At 60.0% G+C, this 24,630-nt stretch overlaps 1 protein-coding gene across 5 annotated transcripts in view; it reads right to left on the bottom strand.

Moving 5' to 3' along the window:
- Nucleotides 1–1,006: 1,006 nt before the first annotated feature.
- The window catches only part of TMEM104 (transmembrane protein 104), a gene marked incomplete at its 5' end in the record, with an annotated part of 60,100 nt that continues 36,476 nt past the window's right edge, over nt 1,007–24,630 (bottom strand). For all 5 annotated transcript variants that reach the window (XM_082373087.1, XM_082373088.1, XM_082373089.1 and 2 more), the window contains 2 exons: nt 1,007–3,863; nt 18,751–18,844. In XM_082373087.1, the coding sequence (XP_082229213.1) occupies nt 3,103–3,863; nt 18,751–18,844 (855 nt within the window). In that variant the 3' untranslated portion in view covers nt 1,007–3,102. The remainder of the gene's footprint in view (nt 3,864–18,750; nt 18,845–24,630) is intronic.

Here is a 24,630-nt window from a genome sequence, read left to right as displayed (position 1 = left end):
TCGTGAACCTCCCTCCTGCAGCTCTGGATCCTGGTTGTGGAAGAGCCAGGTGTCAGCCCTGATCAGGGACCCAGTCCCTAGACAGGCATGGCCTCAGCCTTCGCTGGCCCAGTGTCACACACACACCAGGCTCTTCCCCTGGGCTGGTTCCCCATGAGGTAAGGGCAGCCCCTGCCCTCTCCCCACTCTGACTTTAGCCTCTGCCCATTGCTGAGGCCGCTCCTGGCCCCCATTTGGCGGGAACAGGTGTGTGTCTGAGGGCCTGGCGAGGTGCCCGCTGCCCACCTCCCACCACTCGGCAGTGCCTCCTGGCCTGTCACCTGCCATCTGTCCCATCCATAAGCCCGCAGTCATCTCTCTGGCCTCAGGTGAGGGAACAGCCAGGAGCCGCTGGCGCGATGGCACGAGGCTCCAGTGCTTCGGCAGGGAACGAGACAGAGAAGGCTGCCTCCCACCTTGACCTGGCCTGCCCTCGGGGCCAGTCTGGGGCAGTGCGGGTGAATGGCGTCGGGTGGAGCCTGCTGAGTTTATGTTCTCCTCCACAGCGACACTTGTACCTGGGCCAGGTTGGGCTGGCATCCTCTTCTGGCTTCCCCACCACAGACCACAGGGCCCATCGGTAGAACGGAGACCATGACCCAACTGGCCCACCTCCGCAAGCTGATGTAAAAACTCACAGGCGAATGTGCTGCATGGGCAAGGTGAACAAGCATCAGCTGGGAACGTCTAGCTGTCAGGGTCCTCGCGCCCCCTCCCCCAGGCCATCAGCAGTAGAGAGGAAGCTGACCCCATATGACCTCTAGCACAACAGACAGCAGGCAAACACCAAGGAGCAAAGGAACCCAGTGACGTGGTCACCTCCGGCCAATTCCTTCCGGGACTGTGGTTGCCCAGCTCGGAGGTGGAGGGGAATGCAGCCATCCGGCTCCACTGCTGCGTGGCTCCAGACCGCCACATAAAGCAAACGGGCTTTATCACGCTAGTAAATTCGTGTCCAAAATTTGGATTGGAGCCTGAGGCGGCGGGATGATTTAATTTGCTTTGTCCTTAAGCAAGAGGGAATGTAATTGGAGAAGGGTAAGTACAGATGTTTTAATTGAGTGTTCAGCAAACAGCCCGGCAGCTCCAGGCGGGGTCCGAGCCACGGAGGACGGGGCCTCGTGGAGGCCCCCGGCCCCGCCCACCCCGCCAGGCCTCCTGGGAAGCAGCCACGATGGCAAACGGGGAAGAGGCGTCCTTCTTTCACGAGGATGGAAAATAACAATACGCCGGATGAGCTGTGAGAACTGAAGATGTGCAGCAAAAGAGAGACAGCGGATCGCGGCCGATTAGGACACGGGACTCTCACAGGCCGGGGCTGCCAGGGGGCCATAGGGGAGGGCTGGGGCCGCCTGCGGACTCCCCATGTTCTTGCAAATGCCATGTCCCCCTGCCCTAGACCACCGTGGGCCCCGGGAGACCTGGCGTCCTCGCTCTGTCCAACGTTCGATGACGGTGAGATGCAGGGGGGAGGCTGCAGGGGTTCCCTGGAGAGCTGAGCAAGGCACGGAAATCAACGGAGGGAGGGGGAAGGGCCGAGCCCCCATCCCAGAGGCTGCTCCTGGTCGAGCTGCTCTGGGCTCCAGGACAAGTGGGATTAGGCCCAGGGCCGGGGCCACACGAGGGAGGGGCAGGAGGAGCCCCCAGGCCCTGAAGCAGGAGAAGGCACATTGAAAATGCAGAGTTCTTTAGGGTCACCTGTGTCTCGAGGAAGGCGGGCCCAGCAGGTGCATGCATGATTGTTGGGGGGGGAGGGGAGTACGTGGAGCTGGTGAGGTGCCCGGGAACCTGGCCCTCCTTCCATGGGAATGGTGGCCGGGGCCCCGTCTCACCCCACAGTGCCCGAGGGACACAGAGAGTGTGAACGCTGAGCACCCACAGCTCGGCTCCGGGGGGAGGAGCCACCGTTAGTGATGGAGCGGGGGCAGGGCCGGGGGGAGGAGCCACCGTTAGTGATGGAGCGGGGGCAGGGCCGGGGGGAGGGGCCACCGTTAGTGATGGAGCGGGGCAGGGCCGGGGCACCCCCACAGCTGCGCTTTATTCAGACTGAAATGTAAATGGTTAGGGTTTTGCTGGAGTCTGTGCATGGGTTTCTCAGGGTTTTTTCTGTAAGGTAAGAGCTTCTGCTCCATGTGCTGGGGGGCAGGCCCGACCTCTCTCACAGGCTGGGGACCACGGGCTCCATGCCCGGGGCGCTCCCAGGCCACTGCGGTGACAGCTGGGGGTAGCTCCCCTCTGGTGGCCCTTGTACGCTGCACCCCCCCACCCCCCCCAAGAAGCCCGAGGCTCCCTTTCAGGGGTCGCGTGCTCTGGGCTTTAAACCCCGTGCGTGGGCTGCTGTGCCCGTGCGGAGAGGCTGCTCCCAGCCGCTGCTCCGGAGTCATCGTGGGCTCCGGAGCCCAGGGCAGGAGCCGGCGCTCACAGCAGGGCCCTCCCAGCTCTGGTCTGGGGACCCTGGTGCCAATTAGCACTTATGGTCCTTGTCGTCAGCTGGCCAGGCACTCCCCTAGGAGAGGCACTCGGCACCTCCAGGCCTGGTGGGAAGGTGAGCCCTGCCAGGCCCAGTGGAGAGGAGGGGTAGGGCCTGGGGTTGCCCTAATGGAGATTTCCCAGACAAGGATGCGGGAGGGACTGGGAGAGCGGGGTAAGGGGTGGGGGGACACGTGTCTGGTATAAATAGTGGCAGTGCCAGCACTGTGTCTCCACCCTTCCGGGGGAAGAGCCCGCCCTGGTGGTGGGGTGTGTGAAAGCAGAGGGCTCGATCCCAGTAACCAGTCCTAGAATCTGGGAGCAGCCGTGTGCCCCGGTTGTGGGACTCGGCTGGCTGGGGGCAGCCCCAGGCAGGAGGACCCGGAGGAGGGTGACCCCGGCGAGTGAGGCGAAGTGGAGACTGTGTGGAATCCTGGGTGGGGAGGAGCCCCCCGGCTGGAGGCGTGGAGGGCACCCCCCAAGAGCCCGGGCCTTGCCTGCCCCACGGAGACCTGGGAGGCAACTAGCTCTTGGCTCTGCCAGCGGGGAGGGCGGGTGGCCCCCACCCCTCTCGTCACCAGACTTGTCCTGACATCAGAGCTTAGTCTCGCTGAGGACGATGTTGGCGGTGACAAAGAAGAAGCAGGAGAAAGCCCAGAGCAGCACAAAGCCCACCCAGAAGGTGTGGCGGAAAGGGGACCCGTGCTTGTTGACGGTCCCGTAGCCGAAGGCCAGCTGGGTGTCCTTGCGGCAGAGGTACACCAGGAAGGCGGGGATGATGTACTGGATGCCCGTGCCCGCGTAGGCCCCCGTGATGCCCACCAGGGACTCCAGGTCGTGGGTGCAGAAGGCCACCAGCACAGGGGGCAGCAGGGTGATGGTGGGGAACACCACGCGGTCCACCACCCAGGGGTACGTGCCCCCCTCTCGGTGGAAAAGCGTCTTCCAGTTGTTGCGCAGGGTCACGGCGATGATGGGGAAGTTGGTGCTGATGGTGAAGACGGGGAAGAGGCCCAGGAAGAAGCGCACGGCCGCCAGGCCCACGACATCGCAGCGCGCAAAGTTGAGGGTGTACATGTCCAGGAGGCTGTCACCGCGGAAGCAGAAGATGGCGGTGAAGGAGAGGAGGCCGTAGAAGGCCAGGATCAGCACGTAGTCCAGGAAGACCAGGCGCGTGAGGTGGCGCTTGGAGGAGACGGGGGTGACGAGGGACGGCAGGGAGTGCTGGCACATGAAGGAGTAGACGCACACGCCGAACAGGTTCCGGACCCCGGAGAAGTCGGCCAGCGGCGGGTGCCCCTCCCCACGCCCATGCCCGATGCGGACCAGGGCCAGCACGATCATGATGGTGAAAGCTGGAAAACAGGAGGGGAGTCAGCCAGGGAAGGAGGGGCAGCCCTACCTGGGACAGTCTCTGGTCTGGGGGCGCCTGCCGAGGGACCCGAGCCCCATGAGAAAGAACCACTAAATTCCTGTGGCCGTGAGGGTCACACTCTGGGGCAGGTCAGCAGTGGCTGCTGCCGCCGGGGACATGCTGTGCACGCCCCACGCCAGCAGGTGAGGGAAGGTGTCTGGGGGTGAGGGCCGGGCACGATGGGGGCTGCACGGGGGGTCAGCAGCGGAGCCACGCGCTGTCTTCTCAGAGGAGTGCAGGCTCCTGGCCAGGCACTTCCCGGCTCCCTTACCAGCCCCAGGGGTCTGGGGGTTGGGGGGGTTCCTGCCAGCTTCCTGATTCTCCTTTGGCTTAAAGAACGTGTGTCTGAGGAGCAGGGGTGGAGGGGTAAGGGGCACAGAGCACTTGGGAGGAGGTGTCCTCCTGGGCCAGGGCACCTGCTAGGGACAGCAAAGGGGCGACAGTGAAGGCGGACAGGCACTCAGGGGCCAACACCGAGAAGGAAGGTACCTGGGGTCACTCGAGGGAAGAAATGGCACCAAAGCTCAAGGCTGGTGGGAGCTGAGTCCAAGGCTGGAGGCCAAGGGCATGTGGCTCTGTTCTCCTGGGCCTGGTGGCACAGGCAGGAGGCACAGAATTACAGGGAGTAACTCTGACCCGGGTTTGCTGCAGAAGCGGTAGGGGCCCATGATCTATCTGTTCAGAGCAAACAGAGCTCCAGGCTGGCTGCACCTCTTACAGCGGCCCTCCTGTGGGTCTCATACCCAGAGCCGGGCTTCCCAGCCGGTGCTCCCAGAAGACAGACATACTTCCAGATCGAGCAGTCTCTCTCTGAGTCTCTGGCTTCTTGCATCTGTTATCCAGATCTCCCAGAACCGCCACCCTTAGCCACTCGGCACACCCAGGGACCACCGGTGTCCCTGTCTCCAGTGTTGGAGCCCATAAACCGCTGCTGTCTCTGTTCAGACCAGACCTGACAGCCCCTCCAGCCCGGGCCCCCATCGCTCAGGTAGAGCCCACGATGACACCTGACACTTCTCAGGGAGTGACGCAGGCGAGCGTGAAGGAACAGTGGCTGAAGAGACTGCCTGCCAGCTACGCAGCTCCTGCCTGCTGGCGCATCGGAAGCTCAGGGCTCCTCCCGAGTGGGAGGCTGGGGGTCTCCCCACTGTCTCCTCGGGCCACGTCATACCCTCCCCGCTCCCTGGAAGGGAGAGGTCTTTCTTCCAGGATTCACGGGAAGCCAGACCAATGTTTTCCCAAAATGACACTTGGAAGTGGGCTCAACGGAAATGTCATCTGTTACTTTTCATCAGAGCTGCTGACACTGCTGGGGACAGGATGGGGGGAGGGGAGCCAGGGAACAGGCCTGTGAAAATTGCCAGTAAAGACGATGATTTGTTTCTGATGCTCGCACCCGGCTCCGGCCCCGCCACCCCTGATTCCCAGGGCCCCACGACTGACGGGGATCCCAGATCCCGCCAGCTCTGGTCGGTCAACGGGCAAGCGGTGACCCAGTCCCTCCCTTGAGGTCTCAGTCCAGGAGCTGCCTCTGGCTGAACCCTCTCGGGGCTGGGACAGGACACCCCGTGAGGGCCTCCCTGTTTCCTCGGGGACACCCAGGACCCCGGCAGTCTGGCTCGTCACATTTCTCAGGGTGGGTGCGGGAGGGGTGTGCGGGCCAGAGATCTGTGTGGCAGAACCGCACCCAGGAAGCTGGGGCAGGATGTGAGGGGGGGCCCCCAGGGGAGAGGGTGGACGGGGTGGAGGCGGAGTCTCCCATGTGCCAGGGAGTCTGTCCTGGGCCGGAAAGGGTTACGAAGCAGAGCTGAGCGGGTAGGGCGGCTACAGCTGGCCCCCGGGCCGCCTGCTGATTAGCTGTTCAGGAGGCTGCAGCTGACACTTCTGCCAGCAGAGGTGGGCCACCAGGGTCGGGGCAAAGGGGGCAGCTGCTGTAAGACAAGAGCTCAATCCTGTCGTGCCACTAGCGGAGTGTCCCCCGGTGACCCGGCGCTACTCCTGGCCCAGGCCGAGGCCAGCACGGACTGGCGAAGAGGCAAGTGGGCGGGGCCCTGGGTCTGGTGGGCGTGGAGGAGGCAGGGAGGAGTTGGCTGTTGGGACGTGAGCTCATCACTGCTCCCTGCAGCTGGGATGCTGGCTGGTGCTTCTCTGCTTATCTTCCTCCTCAGCCCTACATCTCCAAGAGGCTGTAAGAAACGCAGGCAGAAACTGGCTCGCTGACTTCAAGGCGAGCTGTCTGGACAGCCCTGACCGGCGGCTCTGACCTTGAGGGGTCCTGGCACCAGGGCCGCCCGGCCCTGCCCTCTGGACCACACTCCTCTGCTCCCGGCCCTTCCCTCCCCTCATTGCCGGGGAAGCAGAGTTCAACAGCCATCTCCTAGATTGATCGTCCCGTCCCTGGGAGATAGCTGCTCCAAAAACTCATTAGATCTGATAATAAATCAAGATGAAATGAGGATGACAGGTTGTGAGTGACAAACACGGCCAGGAAGTTCGGCGGAGAGCAGGGTTCTCAGTGCACACAGGATGCCCAGGGCTCGGGCGCGGCCACTGGCAGCTCGCGCCACCTGGTCGCGGCCGTGTGGGAGGCGGGGGTGGCCGCTTGGGAGAGGGGGGCAGGGCGCTGGCGGTCCTGCCGTCTGGGTGAGCAGGCCTCCCAGTTCCCCGAGGGCAGGGCGGGCCGGGCTTCTCTCTGAGCTTCACGGGCTGTGCTCAGGGAGCCCACGTGATGGACAGGGTAACAGTCGGCACCCACCTGCATCCACCCGCACCCCGCACAGGAGTCCTGCTCCAAGGGGTGAGGAGGTGCAGCGAGTTGCTGGGGAGGATGCTGTGGGGGGAGGAGGTGAGGGCCTGACACATGTCACCAGAGGAGTGGCTGACGGCCTCGGAAGAGGCAGCTGCCGGGTGACAAGGGGGACCAGGAGACTTCTTTTTTAATACCTGCGGTAAGAGCCCATGTAAAAACAACTGCGCTTGTTTTGTGTGGCTCAAGGGGCTCACCAGGACCATTCATTCATTCATTCGTTCATTCAGCAAAGATGTACTGAGGGCCCACTGTGCTGATACTATTCTGGGCATCTGGGGATGGTGCTCTGAGCCAGCAGTTATGGTCCTGGTCCTCTGGAGCCTAAGGTCCAGGGGGCCCACCGGGTGGAACTTACAGGACACAAATTACTACAAAAGAAAGACCTGGCTAATAGCCACATGAGCTGCGGAGGGGCAGGGGGGTAGATGGGGAGATCCCTGTCTCGGGACATCCAAGCCCAGGGAAGAAGACCATCTGGGGGTCACAGGGGAACCGGGCACCAGAGCTGACGTGGAAGAACCTGTCGGCTGTCCCCCTCGCGGTGCAGGAGGGAAGGAGCAGCCTGGTGAGGGCGGCGACAGGGGGTCAGGGCCCCGGGATTTCACCGCCTCCGCCCTCAGCATATTCATCCACCTGGAGCTGCTCCCCGCTCTCCCCACATGCGCTGCCTTGGGAGGGAGGGAGGGAGACAGGAGCGGGAGGCAAGTCCTAATCTCAGTACAAATCCTGAGCCCTGAGAGCACAGCTTAGAGGAGACATCTGTCCGCCTCCTTTTCTGAGGAGGTCAGGTTAAAAGTAAAATTTACACCAGGAACGGCCCTCCAGCACAGGCACGTCCGGGGTGACAATATCAGGATGGTGGCAGGTCAGTGGGGTCATGTCAGTACTAGTTTTCTGTCCTGGGGACGTCAGCAGCCTCAAGTATGGAGGTCAAGGTAATACTTTATATCAAGATGCATTCTCACGACATTAACGAGTCATCCATGAGTTCCCTTGAGCGGGCAGAGGAGAAACGCCGCTGTCCGCAGAGGCCTCCTGCTCCTCCCTTCTTCATGAGCAACAGTCAGATGAGGGGCCCCAGCTGGGAGCTGTCTTGCCTCACGGCTGTCTGTCTATCTGACCTCAGAGCCTCTCTCCTCTGCAGAGAGTTGGGCCGGTGAGCCGACACCCTCTGAACTCCTGCCAAAGGGTAAAGGTGGTCCAGACTTATAAGGGGATGAGAGTGAAAAAACAAACGACCCTGAATGTGGACTTCTCAGCCCCTCCTGGTTCCTCCCTTTGCTCTCCCGGATGCCCCTCCACCCTGGGGCCTCGGCTGCATAAAGAGGTGAACTGGCCCAGACCTCACAGGAGTTGAAGTTGACTCGTTCTTGGGGCCAAGTGGAGATGAGCAGGGGTCTGAGGTCTGGGTCCGGGGCTCTGGGAGTCCAACCAGTGGCCCCAGTATGCCTGTCTTGGGGCTGTGGGTCAAGACAGAGGTCAGAGTGGTCAGAAGCCAGTTCCAGCCTTCGTGCACTGGAACCCACCCTTGGGTGGGTTGCGCTGGCGCTGGAGAGGGGAGAGTTCCTTCCGGGGCTCTGCCTTGGCCTCTGGGCCGTGGTGGGGCTCTCCCAGGCACTTGGAGTGGCAGTGAGGCTGTGCAGAGCTCCGCCTTCCTTACAGGATTCTGGGGTCTGTGTGGGGCTGGCATGAGCCGGGCCACCTGCCTGAGCATCACCGGAGTTGGAGAGCTCGGGCCAAGACTCTCCCTGCCTGGAGGAGGGCAGGGCAGAGCTCTCCCAGGAGCCCCCTGCCCGCCCCCGCCCCCCCCCCCGCCATTAGGCTGTCACTCTGTAAGTGTGATGATGGGACATGGGATCCCTCATGATGGTTTTACCATTCTGCTCCTTCCCCAAGACTGGCTTTGGAATTATGCATGGGCTACCTCTGGGCACGCTGAATGCTTCTGAGGGCCCTCCTAGCAGGTGGCAGTAAAACCCTCGAGCTCTGAAAGAGAAGCACGTGCAGCTGTGCTGTCCGCCACGGCAGCCATGAGCCACATGAGGCTCCCGAGAGCTTGAATGTGGCCGGCCCAAAACGAGCCATGCCGAAGTCTAAAACACACACTCGATTTCAAAGACTCAGTGTGAAAAAGGAATGTAAACTAGCTCATTCATCATTTTCTCATATTGGTTCCATGTTGAAAAGGTATTTTTGGTATCTTAGGCTGGATAAGCATATTATTAAAATTAATTAAATGTTCAGATGTGACTACCACAAAATTGAAAATTCCCCAGTTGGCTCGCATTATATTTTGATGGGGCAACATGGGTTTACTGTGACTGTGTGCTCCGTGGCGGTGTGTGAGTGAAGCACCTGACCTGTTGGGAATCAGAAAGATCTCTGCCCCCTGCCCCCAACCTCAGTCCAGGTCTCCTCACTGTAACCCTCGGTCACCTGCCCTGATTTGCACGAGACACTTAAAACCTAGGCCTGAGGTGTGATACTGGGCCAGTCTTTAAAAAGCTAAAGGAAAAAGAGGCTATCAGTTCCCCGGGCTGTGCCCACCAGGGCGACCTGCCCTGCAGAGGGAAGGCACTGCTGGGTAGGGCTGGGGAGGTGGCCTGTGGTCCTGGGTCATCAGGTCAGAGGGACATTCTGGTGGAAGTTCGAGCTGGAACAGAGCTTCTCTGGAACGCAGGAGGGCTCTGCCCAGTGGCCCGTGCCCGGCCCTGACCCCTGCTGTGTCCTCTGCAGGCACTGGAAGGAACACAGCTGTCACGGAGGAGAGGGACACATGCCCACTAAGGCCAGATCCCTCATCCTTAATCCCTGAGGGCCCCAGAGCACACATATATGTGAAGCCGTGATTAAGAGCCAAGGGCGAAGCTGACGGACTCTTCCCAGTGGTGCCCCGGGGCCCGTGTCAGCAGCCCCGGGCCCTCCGCACAAGCCAGCCCTGCAGCGTGCCTCGCCCGGGTGGGCCTGCCTCCTGGGGAGCCGCCTAACTCCCTGAGCTCTGGACTGGCCCTGATGCTGCCCCCAGACACCTTGCTGTTCTCGGAGCTCTGTAAGTGGCTCTGCTCTGACACGTGCGAGGTGGAGGCCATCTGTCAAGGCGGCTGTCAGGAGGACGGCGCTCTCTTCTCCAAGAAGGGGATCAACATGCCAGGGCTGATGCGAATGAATGGCCGGGGGTGCCCATCCCAGCTCGGGCACTGGCGTTCCAGGCTGGGAGCTGGGTCCGGGGGAGGATCCGGCACCAGCTTCCTTCTTCACCACCACCCTGCCCTCAGAGGTGCTGGGGCTTGCATGTGTCTCTCCTTAGGCTGGGTCATCAGAGCTGGGCCGGGGCCTCCCGAGATTCAGGAGAGCTGGGAGGAACTGACAGGGTAACGTCAGCCTGAGCTGAGAACCACTGAAGACCAAGCAGTTGCTCGGCCCTAAAAGTGGGAGCAGGCAGCTGGGTAACTGTTCCTTAAAGAACAGGACCGACTGTGAACAGAGAGCCACTGGGCAGTCTCACAAGACCCACAGGCCAGGGGTGTGAGTGGCAGCTCACCTCGCGAAGCTCTAACCCCTTGGAAAGAGCAGAAGAGAGGGAGAGAGGTGGCCGCTGCCCTTCTTCTAAACAAGCTTAAGTTCTCAAGTTACGCTGGGTTCAACTCCTGATTCTGCCACCGAACTGTGTGATCCTGGGGCAGTCACTTAACTTCTCAGTGCCTCTGCTCCATCACCTTTAAAAAGGGGGATGCTGGGCTTCCCTGGTGGCGCACTGGTTGAGAGTCTGCCTGCTAATGCAGGGGACACGGGTTCGAGCCCTGGTCTGGGAAGATCCCACATGCCGCGGAGCAACTAGGCCCGTGAGCCACAACTACTGAGCCTGCGCGTCTGGAGCCTGTGCTCTGTAACAAGAGAGGCCGCGATAGTGAGAGGCCCGCGCACTGCGATGAAGAGTGGCCCCCGCTTGCTACAACTAGAGAAAGCCCTCGCACAGAAACGAAGACCCAACACAGCCAAAACTAAATAAATAAACTAAAAATAAAAAAAATAAAATAAAATAACAAATGTTCAAGTACAATTGGTGTCTAAAAAAAAAAAGAGAATTCCCCCACCCTTGGTATCAAATCAAGTTCCTTCCTACCTCCCCTTGATACCTAACCAAGAAAAAAAAAAAAAAAAAAGAGGGAAGCTCATGGGTGCTGGGAGGATGGAATAAGATGGTACAATGGAGAACAGGGGCAGGGCCTGGCCCACAGCAGTTGCTCAAAAATGTGTCAGTTCCTTTTATTGTCGGAAAAACCTGATTTCCCATCCGGAAAGCACAGGCAAGCAGGAAAACTTGTCAATACCGAGTTCTCTCCTAATTCTCCTTTTGCTCCAAGGAGGGTACTGGGGTCATCCTCGTGACCCCAGCCGGGTCGAGCCACAGTCATGACCCTTCCCTGCTGAGCGTCTCTGGCCCAAGGGCCAGCTGATCTTTGGGGCTCTGGGGGTCAGGAGGACCCCGGGCTGCTCCTATCTGCTCTGTGAATCAGAGACACCTCCCCTCCCTCCACTGAAGGCCACACAAGGCTAAGCTGTCCCCTCCACCTGTCATCTGGGGGGGAGTCGGCACGTGCTCTCTGTAGGGGGCTGGGCGACGCTGGAAAGGAATTCTGTTCCGGTTCTTTGGTGCTCGCATGGGTCCATCCTTCCTGTGTCATCACCCTCCCACCTGAGCACAGGCTGTGGTCGGGGTGGGGCCTCCTTTCATGCTCTGAGAAGACAGGACACACTCTATCTCTGGCTGGGAGGGGTTCCCTCTGGGGAGAAGGGGAAGCTCCCCGTGCAGATGCACTCGGCTCCAGAAGCATCTTGGCCCTGCCTCGGATTTCATGTCAGGTCGATGAGACATTCTGTGATTGCTGCCCTTGCAAAAAAGTCACCTGGGTTTCCACTGAAGGGAGGGAATTTAAAGCCAATCAGACTTCCTTCCCATGCAGGATCAGCCCCCGTGGTTTCTGGAGGATTCTAGCTCTGTAGTTGTCGTCGTCGTCATCATCATCATCACGGAGGCAGAAGAGGAGGATGTTTACATAATCAACTTACGGGACTGAGATTCTACTCCAGAAGGATTCAGGGCAAAGCCTCCCCGCCTCCAAGTGTGTCAGGAGGCGCAGGTCGTTGATAAAGGGCAGGTATTTGAGTCTCTGAAGCAATCAAGTCTTAAGTACGAAATCAAGAGTTCTGGCCTTTTCATCCTTCAACTTTCCGCACTCTCAAGGCATGGCAAGTGGCGCCGGGGACGGCAGGCTCTCAGTTCTTCATTCTTAAGCTGTCAGAGCCAGCTCCATTTGTAATCGCTGGGAAAGCGCAGCCGAGGGGCCTCTGGCTGCTCGTGGACTAATCTCCTTCCCAGAGACTGGAAATATAAAACTTCCACACCGTCACCTTTCCTGAAGGCCGCTCAGTCCTTTCTTAACCCTTTCTTCTTTCCACCGTCCCCCGCTTCTGATTCGTATGTCGAAGCCCTAATCCTCAATGTGACTGTATTTGGGGACAGGGCCTCTAAAGAGGTATTACAGGTTAGATGAAGTCATAAGGGCGGACCCTAATCTGATGGGATACGTGAGCTTTTAAGAAGAGAAAGAGACACCAGAGTACGTGCTCTCTCTCTGCACACACAGAGGAAAAGCCATGTGAGGACACGGTGAGAAGGTGGCCGTCTACAAGCCAGGGAGGGAGGCCTCACCAGAAACCAACCTTGACAGCACCTTGATCTTGGGCTTCTAGCCCCCAGCACTGAAAAAATAAATTTCTGCCGTTTAAGCCGCCCAGCCCGTGGTATTGTTACAGTAGCCTGAGCTAAGACAGCTGTTAAGCAGTGGCTGGATGCGGAGAGAAAACAGGAAGGCGAGGAAGAGGAGAGGCAGTACTGTGACAAGGGCGTAGGGTTGCCCTGGTCTGAACGTAAACCCCGGAGCTCCAGGGTTGCCCTGGGCCACACTAGCTCTGTAGACGGATATGGCTGCCTGACCTGGCTGCCTGCCTGGGGTTTACCCTGGCTTGTGTGCAGCCTGATTCTGAGCAGAGGCGAGCCTGTAACCATCAGTGTCCGTCAGACACCTCGCCCCGCCTGGGCCTCACCTTCTCTTCCCTTGCCAGAGTCCAGGCAGCTGGCCTGCTAACCTCCTGGTGGAACAGGAGTCCCTGCCTGATGGCCGGGTCAGCACACGTGTCAGCCACACGCAGAGTAGAGCTGCTGACAACAGAGGCCGCTCAGAGGGCAGGTGCGGCCGGGAGAGCCACGGCCTCTGCTTGGGGCCAAGCGGAGCTCTCAGGTCAGTCCTGCCGCTAATGAAAGGGGTCATTTGGTGACACGTGGCTGGCCCTTCAGCAAACTTTGATTAAGTGTCCACTCTACCCTAAAAGCCTTAAGACAGAACCCTTCAGTTCCTCTTCTTTCAACTGACTTTTGCATCTGCAGAGAGAACTTTTAGAAAACCAAGAATAAAATTAAGACTGAAATGAGATGTACATAAAAAGGGTTTCCTGGATTCCCTCCACTGGTTGTGTAACAAGGGAAAGCCGGACCCTTAATGGCCCAGGAGAGCCCTGGACAGTGGCCCAGAGAGAGGGTAGGCAGGGCAGCAGCAAAGGCTCAGGACAAAGGCTGGCTGGAAGGTCAGAGGGGGCCCATGTGCTACCTTCATTAAGGAGCGGGGGTCCTTCCTGGTCCCCCGAGAAGCAGCAGTTGAGAGTGAGGGGACAGCAGTGAGTGACCATGAAAGAATTCAAATGCTGAGCTGGCACGCTGAGCCAACAGGATGTGGGGAACAGATGGCTCAAACGTAGAAGACCCCAGGCTGCTGGTGGTGACAGGTCAGAGCAGTGCCACCAGGAGACACCCAGCTGAGATCAGTCACGGATCTGCGGGGGAGGAGGCCACGCGGCCACAGATAATTCTGGGGACAGGTAAAACCAGAGCCCTTATGTTCCCAGGTGATGGTCTCCTCCTGAGGACCTTCTGCCTCTCGGGCTAACACCACCGGGTCCCACCTCTCCCTGCTGGCTCGGTCTGGAAGACAAATCTGGGGCACCAGCCAGGGAGAGGTGGGGCGAGCAGTGTCAAGAAAATTCACGAGGCAGGCTCAAGTTTATCCACCAACAGTCGGGGAGGACGGTGCCTGACCCACTTTGAGGGGAGCACAGAGATGGGAATAACGTGCGTGGTGCTCTGAATACACAATCAGAGGGAAGGCAGCCCTGTGGGTCCCTGACAACCCAGACCGAGGAGGGCTGCCCTGAGCCAGAGCTGCCTTTATTAGAAAGAATCGTTTTTTTTAACAACGCCAGATGGGGAGCCCCGAGCAGAGCCAGCGGTTCATGTCCCCGAGTGGGAGCCGCCTGCGGGGGCGGGGGTGGGGGGCTGGTAACGGGAGTGAAGCGGTGATGCTGCTGCAGCCCCTTCCAGCCTGAGAGCTCCCTGTGGGCGGCCCAGGGAGAACAGTCCACAGTGGTCCATTTCGCAGTTTAGGGCTCCAGGCTCTGGTGCCACAGCTGCTGGGCCTGTGGACACGAAGGACAGCACTGTCGTCGGCGTCTCCTAAGTGTCCCTGGTCGGCCTGCGGCTGACAGTGAGAGCCGGAAGTCAGGAGGAAGCCCAGCCTCCCTGTGAGGTGGGCCTGCGTCTCATTTCTCCTGGGCTCAGGCTTCCTTGAAGACGATGGGGGTGGAGGCTGGTGGGGGCAGGGAGGCTCCCCACCCGGTGCTCCCCAGGTACACACAGCGCTGGGGTGGGGCGGAGGGAGGGCCATACGGAGGCAGCCAGTGATGCTCCAACGTCTCTCCAGGGACCATCCAGCGACACAGCTCTTTCTGGGGGTGGCTTGGGCCACGTCCCTGATCTCCGGGCCAGCCCCACGGGAGGCTCACCCTGAGGCCGCTCCCAGGACGCAGTGGCCGGAGACGCCAAGGGCAGGGACGCACACGGGGCTGACGTCTGGATGCCGGCCCGCTGCTGAGCTCTGCCAATGGCGCTTTCCACACAGTCCCGATTTATCTTCCGGCCTTCGTCACCGCCCGACAGGGAGCCTGGCCCGTCAGTGCACACCGGCGACGGACGCCGGCCGACCTGTGCACCCGGGCCGCAGCCGAGCGTTCAGGAGCCAGTGGACGGCACGGGGGGCAGGTCAGGGAGTCTGCTGAGGCCTGAACAAGTTCCACCTGCCGGGATGGCAATCGATCGCTCTCGTCCACACAAATTCAGGGGCATTTGCAAACCGGGTCTCCCAGACTTAGCATCTTGGTCTCTCCAGAACTTATTTGATCAGCAGAAGACACGAATCGATGTTGGCGCGTGTCAGACATGTTCTGACATTTTCCCGACAAGCGGCTATTTGCAAAGGCCATCCAACCTTTAGATCCCGTCCTGGCAGCACCAGGGGCTTCTGGCGGAGGGCATGGTGAACACCCTGGAGGAACCAGCTTAAAGGCTTCTCCGCTTGTCTGGAGCTCCGCGGGCCCCTGCTCGGGGTGGGGTTCCTGCAAGTCTGCCCCAGCCTCATTTCAACAGATGGCAGAACAAATTCCTGATTACGCACAAGAACGTTTCCGGCTCAGCACGTTTATTTATGATTTTCCGGTCCCTTTGGTGCTCATTCTTCCCTTTTGTCTTCCTGGAACCCAAGCCAGCTTATTGCCACCCTGAGCTCCCCGCTCGGCTCTTTTGGACAGTCTGGGCCCTAATCTGGGCGGCGGGAAGAGGCAGGGTGCGTGGGAAGGAGGGAGGTCGGGGGGCACGGCCGCACAGCTGCCGTTCAGAAGCAAAATGAAGAGGGAGCTCATTGCAAACTGACAACTTGGCGCAAACCTGAGAGGACTAACGGGGCCTTGGTGCTCACTGCCTTTGGAGGAGTTCTAGAAAAATCACCTGGGGTCAGCTGGGGCCAGAGGAGACACCCCCCTGGGATGTCCCGTGGGCAGGGCGCGCTCCCTCCCACAGCAGGGCTGCCTGGGGGCTCCCCGGATTCCACAATCTTTGCTCCCTGCCCCACCTCCTGCTGCCGCCCGCTGCCTGAGGTCAGCACCAGGGAAACTCCTTCCACCAGGTCTACGAAGGAAAACGCCGAGGTGTCTCCACCGCCCCAGGCTGGGAACTGAACCCCGGGTTCAACTACATGTTAGAGAGTTGACTTCACTGGCCGATTTGTCTTCCACTTGAGAGGTCTTTGTGTCAGAGACGGGTCTAATTTTCAAGCCCAGAGGCCTGAGTCCCTCACGGAGACAAAGGACTGGTCTGTGCCGTCACCCACTGCAGCTGTCACGCACTGCAGCGCCTCCGGGAGAAGGTTCGCGGAGAGGCTGCTGCCGCCTGATTATCTCAAGGATCAGAGGGAGGAAAGAGGCGAGTAACTCGCAGAGACAGCCACGTCACCACCAAAACACGAGCGCGGACGACCTTCACGGGCTGGTCTCCACCGGGTGCCCTCTCTCCAGGCCACGGCCGCCTGGCTCTGTCGCACTGCAAGGGCTGCCACCGAGGGCCCAGGAAGTTGCAGGTGGGAGACCAGAGGAGTCCCCCTGCAGTCCCCTTGCTGCCCTGTGGGAGGGGGGCTCTGGCTGGGAGGAGAGGCAGGATGGGGTCACTGGGGGCCAGGGTGGCCTGTGCCATGGGAAAGAGCAGCTGAGATTCTAAAGCAACTGAGCTGCAGGTGACACTCCGTGAGCCCGGTTCTGGAGGAGGAGGAAGAGAACTCCAATGGCAGAGGCAGGAGGGGCCGCTCGAGGGGCCTGAGGACCCTGTGGCCAGCTAGCAACGGGAGCTCAGTGCCACCTCTGCAGGTGGGAGCTGGGTCTGACCTGAGCCTGGGGGCACCTGGCGTCCTGTGCCCAGACAATCGCTCTCTATTTACCGTCAGCCTCCTCGTCTCCCTCTTACAACCTTCTCCCTTTTAACAAATGCATTGCTCACCAGACGCGGAGAGGACCTCGTCATGCTAAACAGGCCCCAGGTGCTATGGAAGCCATTAACTGTCATTACCCAGGTGGCTCCCCCCGTGGGCTGACCAGGAATCCATCATGTCAGCTACAGCACAGCGTCCCCTCCACCGCCCGCACCCTGCTCTGTCCCCCCGACGACGGAGCCAGCGCTTAACGAGCCCCTTCCACTGCTGATGCGGCAGGTCAAGGACAGCCAACCCCGAGCCAGGCAGGGGCCAGACCTCCAGGACTTGGGGACCCGACTTCAGGGAGTGGAGGAGTTGGGGCAACAGAGTTGGGCCAGGGAAGCGAGGAGGGAGAACGTTTTTCTCCAAATACAGCTTACCGAGAGAAAACTTTTCCTTCTGGAGGTCAACCAGGGCTTTCAAATACTTCCTATAAGCGGACTTACAAGGAGAAGATTGGACGGCCAGTAATTCTGATCCCAATTTTTGGACACAACCCCTCCTGGTACCCACGGAGGCTCCCTTCCAGCTTCTTACCCTGGAGCTAGCGTGATCCTTACGTTCTAAGGAAGGAGCTTGCATTTTTTCCCCGGGTGGTCATGTTAGTTTAACCCCGGGCTTTGGAGCCTGTGAATGAAATTTGGGAAGAGCAGCCTATAGGGTCAGAGCAACCGGGTGGGGTCAACAAGGACTCCCGCCCCATCCAGGTGTGACGGGGTCATCCTACTCCCTCGTCTCAGCCGGACGGTGAAGGGCAGCTCATCGAGCTACAGAGGCCCCAGAGCTCACACACCGGACGGCTCGGTCCTGCTCTCACTTCCTTGCTGGAAGGACCAAGAGTGGGAAGAAGCTACAGGCTGGCGAGTCTGGCTCAAGACGAGGCACTGGCAGACGTCCCCTCAGGGTGCAGCGGGGGCCTTCCCCCTTCGTGAGCTCCTGGGTTGGAGGCTGCCCGCCCCGTCCTCGAGCTGCAGCGCCTGCCTCTGCAGGGGAGGGGGCTGGGCTGGATGACCTGGCACCTTCCAAATGGAGATGCACCAGGACTCCTGGGACGCAGTGGCTCCTTACGCTGGGATCCTGGAATCCTGGAGTGAGGGGAGCCAGGGGCCTGAAGGTGCCAGACTTGCTGGAGACCATCTGGATCGGAAACTGTCCTGAGCTCGTCATGATCCAGCGCCGAGCGCCAGCACGGAATGAGGAGCGACGTGCACCCCGAGTCCTGATCAGGGCGGGTGCAGCAGCGACGGGAGCTGGGCCAGAGGGTCAGGAGGAAGGCCTCCCAACCTCGGGTTCCTTGGGAACCTCCGTGCTGATGGGCAGTGGGGATCCTGGGGAGCGCCCCGCGGGGGTCCTGGAGGCTGGGCAGACCCCCGCCAGGCCCGTCAGCCAGAACAGCAACAGCGTCTTTGTTTTTAGACCAAAACAGGCGGCAACTGATCCCAGAGCGCCCGCCGGTGGGGAGGCAGCAGCGACTGCACACCCTCCGGTCACGGGTCCAGGTGGGTCAGCAGCCTGGCCCTTCCGGGTGGCGGCAGGACAGTGTCGGGGTGACCAAGCTCCTGGCCGCAGACCTGGTATGGGGGAGAAACCCCCAAGCTCCCCTGAGGATGGTGGCGCGCTTGCTCAGCAGGGCATCAGACAGTTGGAAGGTACCGCAGATGGGGTGTCTCTTCCCGCCCTGGTGGCCGGGGACGCAGAGGTGGCCGCCATGGCCCACGGGGTCTTATGGCTGTGCCTCACGGCGCGCCCATGAGAACAAACAGCAGGCTTCTCCCCTGCCCTGAAGGGGGCTGAGCCCGACCCAGGCCCCCAGGAGCCCCGGAGCCCACCTGCGGGTTGCAGGGGGACCCAGCACGGTCGGAATCAGCAGTCCAGGGCTGAGCCCCGCCTCTGCCCGCATTACGGGACCTTGAAGTGACTTCTCTTTTTTGGTACTAGATTTCCCCACCAGTAAAAAGGCACAGAGCACCTGCCGCCTCCTGGCCCGCGGGAGTCCACGGAAGCCCTTGCCACGTTGCAGCCCTGGCCGTGAGCTCATGTGGCCGTGGCCCACGTGGCTGAGGACAGGAGGAGGGGAGAAAGGGCAGACCCGAGGTGTTTCTCAGACTCACCGATCCATCTCATCAGCGACGTCAGGATCTGCAGGTACTTGGTCTTCTGGACGTCAAAGAAGGTGAAGGGTCCGAGGAGGAGAGTGAAGACAGCCTGGTGACGGAAACAAGAGTGAGAGGGCGCACAGGCTGGGTGCACACGGCACATCGTGCGTGAGGGGAGGGCACACCGTTCACACAGCCCCCAGCCTCCCCAGGGCCGGTCCTAACCCAGGTGTGCACCTGGAACGGCAGAGGCTCCCTGGGGTCAAGACAGCATCACCTGGCGAGTTCCCAGGGCCAGGGATGCAATAGAAACTCAGAGCTGTGCTTCTCTGCTGTTCCTCACACTTACTGCCCTGAGGCTACTTTCTAGGCAAATCCGAGGTGACATCCTAGGGACATGGCCCCGCTTGCTTCTCTTCAGCAAGCACTGACTGACGGGTCGAGGGCCCGGCACTGAGCTGGTGCAAGCACGAGTTAGGAAGGTGAGGCTCCGAAACAAACACCAGGCGCACCCTGGACCCGCTCGGTTTACTAGGAAGAAAGGACCAGGGGTGGGGTGGGGGACGCAGGGGCCCTGATGACATGGCACAGTGGGAAGGACACCATCCTGAAGGGTTCAGAGGAAAGGATCAATCAGGATGTCGTTCATCAGCAACGTCCTGGACTTCAAGAGAAGGGAAAGCCTGGAGAACCAGAGCCAGTGGCTCCCAGGGCAAACCTGTCAGAGAAACATCCTGGACCAGGAAGAGCAGGGCTGGACCAGGAAGAGCAGGGCTACCCCAGGAAGAGCAGGGGCTACCCCAGGAAGCTGGGAGTGGACGGGGTAGGGGTGGGTGCCCGGCCAGAGGGGTGGGAGCCGCTGGCACCGGGCCCCTCACTACGCTCCCTCTCTGGAGAACAGGGGAAAGCGAGCGTTTACTTAGGAGGAAAAAAGAGAATCCAAACCCGGCCTTAGGGAACTGGTCTGTGGGAAATCTGAACCCGCTCTGCAAAGGAAAACCGGGGTAAATGTGGCACTGTAGAGACTGGGGCTGGGAACCGAGGGAAGGTGAGGACCTCCATGCCAAATCGGCTGCTCCGAGAGCAGAGGAATTAGAAGCTGCTGGTTGGAGTTACGATGATGGTACCATTTCCGATGTGCCACTTGGAAGCAGCGGAGGCATCAGACCTTATTAACATTTACACTGTGCCATTTTATCACGGTACTGCTAATGACGCTCGCCAGAGATGCGGCTGACTGCGCGAGGCCCGAAAGTGGGGAGTTGGGCCCACTTCGGGGAGTTGGGTCTGGCCCTGTGATGTGGGTGAACACCTCCCGGCTGCTCGGCCTGGCTCCCCCAAGGCGGGCTGAGCCCGTCTCTCCCCTCCCTGCCTGCAAGGAAAGCAGGATGTGGGAGAGGCTGTGACCTCTCATCCAAGTCCATTATCACCGCGAGAATGAATGACAGGAGAGACTAAAGCGCTGCTTAAGGAAAGGTTCTAATTAGCTGGGGTGGGCAAGGTCTCCTGGCAGGCGCCCGGGGCTGGGAGACTTCAGGAAAGAGCTTTCTCCTGGGGGCTGACAACCAGCCCTGCTTCTGCTCTGGAAGGAGCTGCATCTCCATCGGGCGGGGGTGACGGGGGAGGCAGAGGAAAGGGGCTCTCCGGGCAGCCCTCGCCAGTGCCACTCTGGCCCGAGGACACAGCGAGGTACGGCATCAGCAGCCCTTGGCCGGGCAAGTCTGTATGCAGCACCAGCAGCAAGCCATTTAGGAAAATGACCACTTCAGGGAAACTTTCCACTGATGAACTTCTCATTTGAAGGATGCGAGAGGGACACGTCATGTGGGAGAACACGTACAAAGCCGCTTGTCACAAACATTCCCAAACGGCCCTGGCCTGCTAGAAACTGGACTCTGGGGCACCCGGGCCAGAGGTTGGGGTGTTTCATCTCTGACCTGCGACGCCCCCTGCTGAAAACACGGTGCTCCAGCTGCGGGTGCTGGACATTTTCTTGGCAGGTGGCTGATGTGGGAGGTCAGATCTGACCTTGGAAGCCTCAAGACCGGGTTTTAGAAGGTTCCATTGCTTAAAACCAGGGAGATCACAGAACCAGCCCCAGAGGCAGGCGGGGAATTCTGCTGCTGCTGGCTGCGTGGGGCCTCCTCGCCAAGAGGGAATCCATCTTCAGCCTCCTCCTCGGCAGACGTTTATCAACATCCTATTATGCACGGGGCCCCATTTTATATGACCCTGTAGGATGGGACCCCGCTGAGAGCACCCCTCGTTTAAAGGGACTGAGCACACAGACACACTGCCCAGGGCAGTCGGAAGCGTATGCGAGGTGCCCACCGAGTGCCGGGGAGCGTGAGTCGAGCTGAGAACGAGGGTCCGCTGCTGCCGGGCTCTTTCAGGTCCAGCTCCGGGACAGCAGGTCTGTCCCCAGGGTGGGGACTGGCGGTGAAGGGTTCTTTCGGAGGATTCGGACGACAGGCTGTGACATCTGGGGCTGGACGGCGGCTGGGATGTGCTTTCTTTTTTTCCACTCAGGAGCCCAGACTGAGCGCAGGGCTCGGGAAGGCGCAGGGCCGACAGCCAAACAGCAGCCCTCGCGCGGGGCAGAGCTCACGCAGCGCGGGGAGCCCAGACCGAGACGCGGCACAAGCTGGGGCTAGTTAAGGAACGGGTGTCCTCTGCAAATTAGTTCCTGCCAGACTCGGCATCCGGGGTGGCGAAGGACAGAGGATTCGGCGCGGCGGCACGTCTGGCCTCACCGCGGTGTGGATGCGAGGTCTGGGGGACGGAACGGCCCTGGTGGCCCGATGGTCCAGCGGGGCCACTGCTCATCTCTGAATGCCGACCAGCCAAGCTTGGCACCTTCTGTTTTCCCTTTTCTTTTACAAAAAGAAGAAATTAAAAGCCGAGAGACAGCCTGTCCTCTGGGGTCTTCTCGTCCAGCCTGTATGACATTATAAATCACCTGCCTCCCGAGCAATTTCCCAGCGCCCACATGCCATTGATCAGTTCAAGCTCAGTCTCTGTTCAAGGGCTCTGTGAGCCCAACTCATGACAGGAGGTAGGGACACCAACTGCTGTAGCCGAGTGTGCTTCTTTTTTTTCTATAAATTTATTTATTTTATTTATTTATTTATTTTTGGCTGTGTTGGTTCTTCGTTGCTGTGCGCGGGTTTCTCTAGTTGCAGCGAGCAGGGGCTACTCTTCGTTGCGGTGCGCGGGCTTCTTATTGTGGTGGCTTCTCTTGTTGTGGAGCATGGGCTCTAGGTGCGTGGGCTTCAGTAGTTGTGGCACGTGGGCTCAGTAGTTGTGGCTCGTGAGCTCTAGAGCGCAGGCTCAGTAATTGTGGCGCACGGGCTTAGCTGCTCCGCGGCATGTGGGATCTTCCCGGACCAGGGCTCAAACCTGTGTCCCCTGCATTGGTGGGCGGATTCTTATCCACTGCACCACCAGGGAAGTCCTGAATGTGTTTCTTTAAAAAAAAAAAAAGAACAATTTTTTGGTTTCTAATGAAACCTTCAAACTGGTCACTGGGAGCAAACTCTGAGACAGACCCGGGAGGGTGCAAACGGGGCCGCTCATGTGCCTCTCTCTTCTGGCTACTGAGTTTAGATGTGCCCTGTGGCAACCCTGCCAGTCCTTACGGACAGGACGCAGCTCACGTCCTCAGGCACGGCCGGCGACGCTTGGCCACGGCTCTTACAGTGTCCCGGTGGCACTGTGAATTTGACACGGAGTCTAGAACTCAATGCTGCCTCTCTGCCCACATCCCCGGGCGGGTTAAGGGCACCACCCACCTCCAGCTGCTCCCACTTCAAACTTCCAACTACCCCTGACTCCTTCCTCACTCTCTGTGCTGATGTCCCATGACTGCTGTAACTTGGTGGCTTAAAACCACAGGAACGTGTTTTTTGTAGTCCTGGTGGGGACACAGGGAACACGGAGCAAGGGCTCCTAACCCAGCCTGGGAGGGGCCGGGGAGACGGGGGACACAGGGGTAACAATACATAAAGTAAGAGGTATCAGGTGGGCAGAGGGCTGGGGGCAGTTCAGGACTGGGGAGCTGTCGGGTCCCTTTGCCCCCGTCCTCTCCCTCCTGGGCCCGAGCCAGCTGGTGCCAGGGCCGCCTCCCCACAGTCAGCCCCAACCACACCCGCTCGTGTTCAACTCGCGAGCGCTCATCGTTTCAGAGAACAAAGTCCAGTGGCCCCATGATCTGGTGCCAGCTGCCTTTCTCAACCTCGTCTCTGGAGACACCACCCCGAGAGCCTACGGCCCAGCAGCCTTGGGCGGCGTGAGTCCCCGACGTGCCCGGCCCCCTCCGGCTGCTGGGCCTTTGCTCGGCAAGCTCGTCACGCCATTTCTGCGGGTCAGAGTCCCGCTCAAAAGTCTGCTCCTTCACCCTTGTCTCCCGAGTCCCCTCACTGGAGTGGGCAGGGTTTTCCTGCACATCTGTGTCCCCCATGGGACTGAGCAGCCCGGGCACATGCCTGGAGGGTGGGGTGGGCAGGGAGGAGCCCATTTCTCCAGCCTCTGCCAGAAACGAGACCCGGCGACAGGGGAAGAAAGACAGTCCTAACCTAACTCCCAGCTCCCGGTCCACCAGAGGCAGGAGTCAGTGTCTGAGAGACGCGAGGAAGGCCAGGGGGGCTGCGCTCCGAGATGCCCGGGACAGGAGGTTCCCCGGACAGGACGGCGGCTTTGCTGAGACCCCGCAGTACAGACGCTCAGGCCCGCACGAGCCGGCTGGCCTCGGGGAACCCAAGGCTCGTCTCTAACTGGAGCCACCGCCTTCCTCTTGGGAAACAGCCGCAGCTACGGGATGGGAGAGAGGAACACACGCTGTGCTGCTTCAGAGAGCATCTTTCAATCAGGGTCCCTTGCTCAGAAGTGCGGAGGCTAAGCTGCGCCCACTGCCCTCGGAGAGGAGAGACCCCCAACGCAGCTCAACCTTGCTTCACACACAAAATGAGCCTGGGATTGGCCATGTGCTATGTCCTTTGCTCAATGGTGCAAAATGAGAAAGCGGGAGCGAGTCAGAATCAGGGCAAAGTAGTAAATAAAGCAGCTTGCTGCCTGTCTCCCCACCCCCAAATTTCTCTGCAAGTTTAGCTGGCCAGAGAATGAAAATGTTAATTTGGTGGGAATCCCAAATTAGACGCCAGGGGACCTGGGTGCCAAGTCTCTGGGCTCCGCCTTTTGCCTGTGGATCTGTCACGTCAGCCTCAGCCCTGTCCCCCCAGCTGCCGCTCCTGTTAACCACCCATCACATCAAAGGGGTCTCGTGATGAGGTTGCTGCCCAGGGCCGCAGACCCCCCGAGCTTCACAAAGTGCTCACACACGCATGGTTTCATGTCACACTCACTGCCATCTGTGAGGTCACCAGGCAGCTGACGATGTCTCATTTTACTGACAAGGGGGCCGAGGGACTGGAGAGGTTGGGTGACAGGGTAAGAAAGTGGCAGAGGAGACTGGGCGTCTCCTGGCCGTCTCCCCCGCCCGCTGAGATCCACACACTGCGTCCTGTGTGAGGCTGCTTTCCCCTCTGACACCTCCTCTCTCCACATCAAGCTACTTCTCACCCTCATGCCTTTACCCTCGTGATTCCTCCTGCTGGCAAAGAATTCCTCTCTACCTTCCTTATTCCTATCTGCTTTCAAGCCCTGCTCAAGTGCCAGTCTCCCCTGCAAGTTTCTCCAAATGTTTTATTCCTCCCTGGGGGCTCCTGACTGAATCGCCAAACGCACGGTCGGTACCACATCACCTAATTCTCGTAGGTTCTGTGTCGCTCCTTGTTCGTGGGTCGGCTGTGCCATCAGCAGAGGGTAAGCACCATGATGGCAAGCTCTGCATCTCTCGGCACATGTGAGATGCTCAGTAAGTAAACATTTACAGCATAC

The sequence above is a fragment of the Balaenoptera borealis genome, assembly GCF_965194805.1.
Source record: "Balaenoptera borealis genome assembly, chromosome: 20".
In the NCBI taxonomy this organism is placed as follows: Eukaryota; Metazoa; Chordata; class Mammalia; order Artiodactyla; family Balaenopteridae; genus Balaenoptera; species Balaenoptera borealis.
This window is presented reverse-complemented; position numbering and strand designations above follow the sequence as displayed.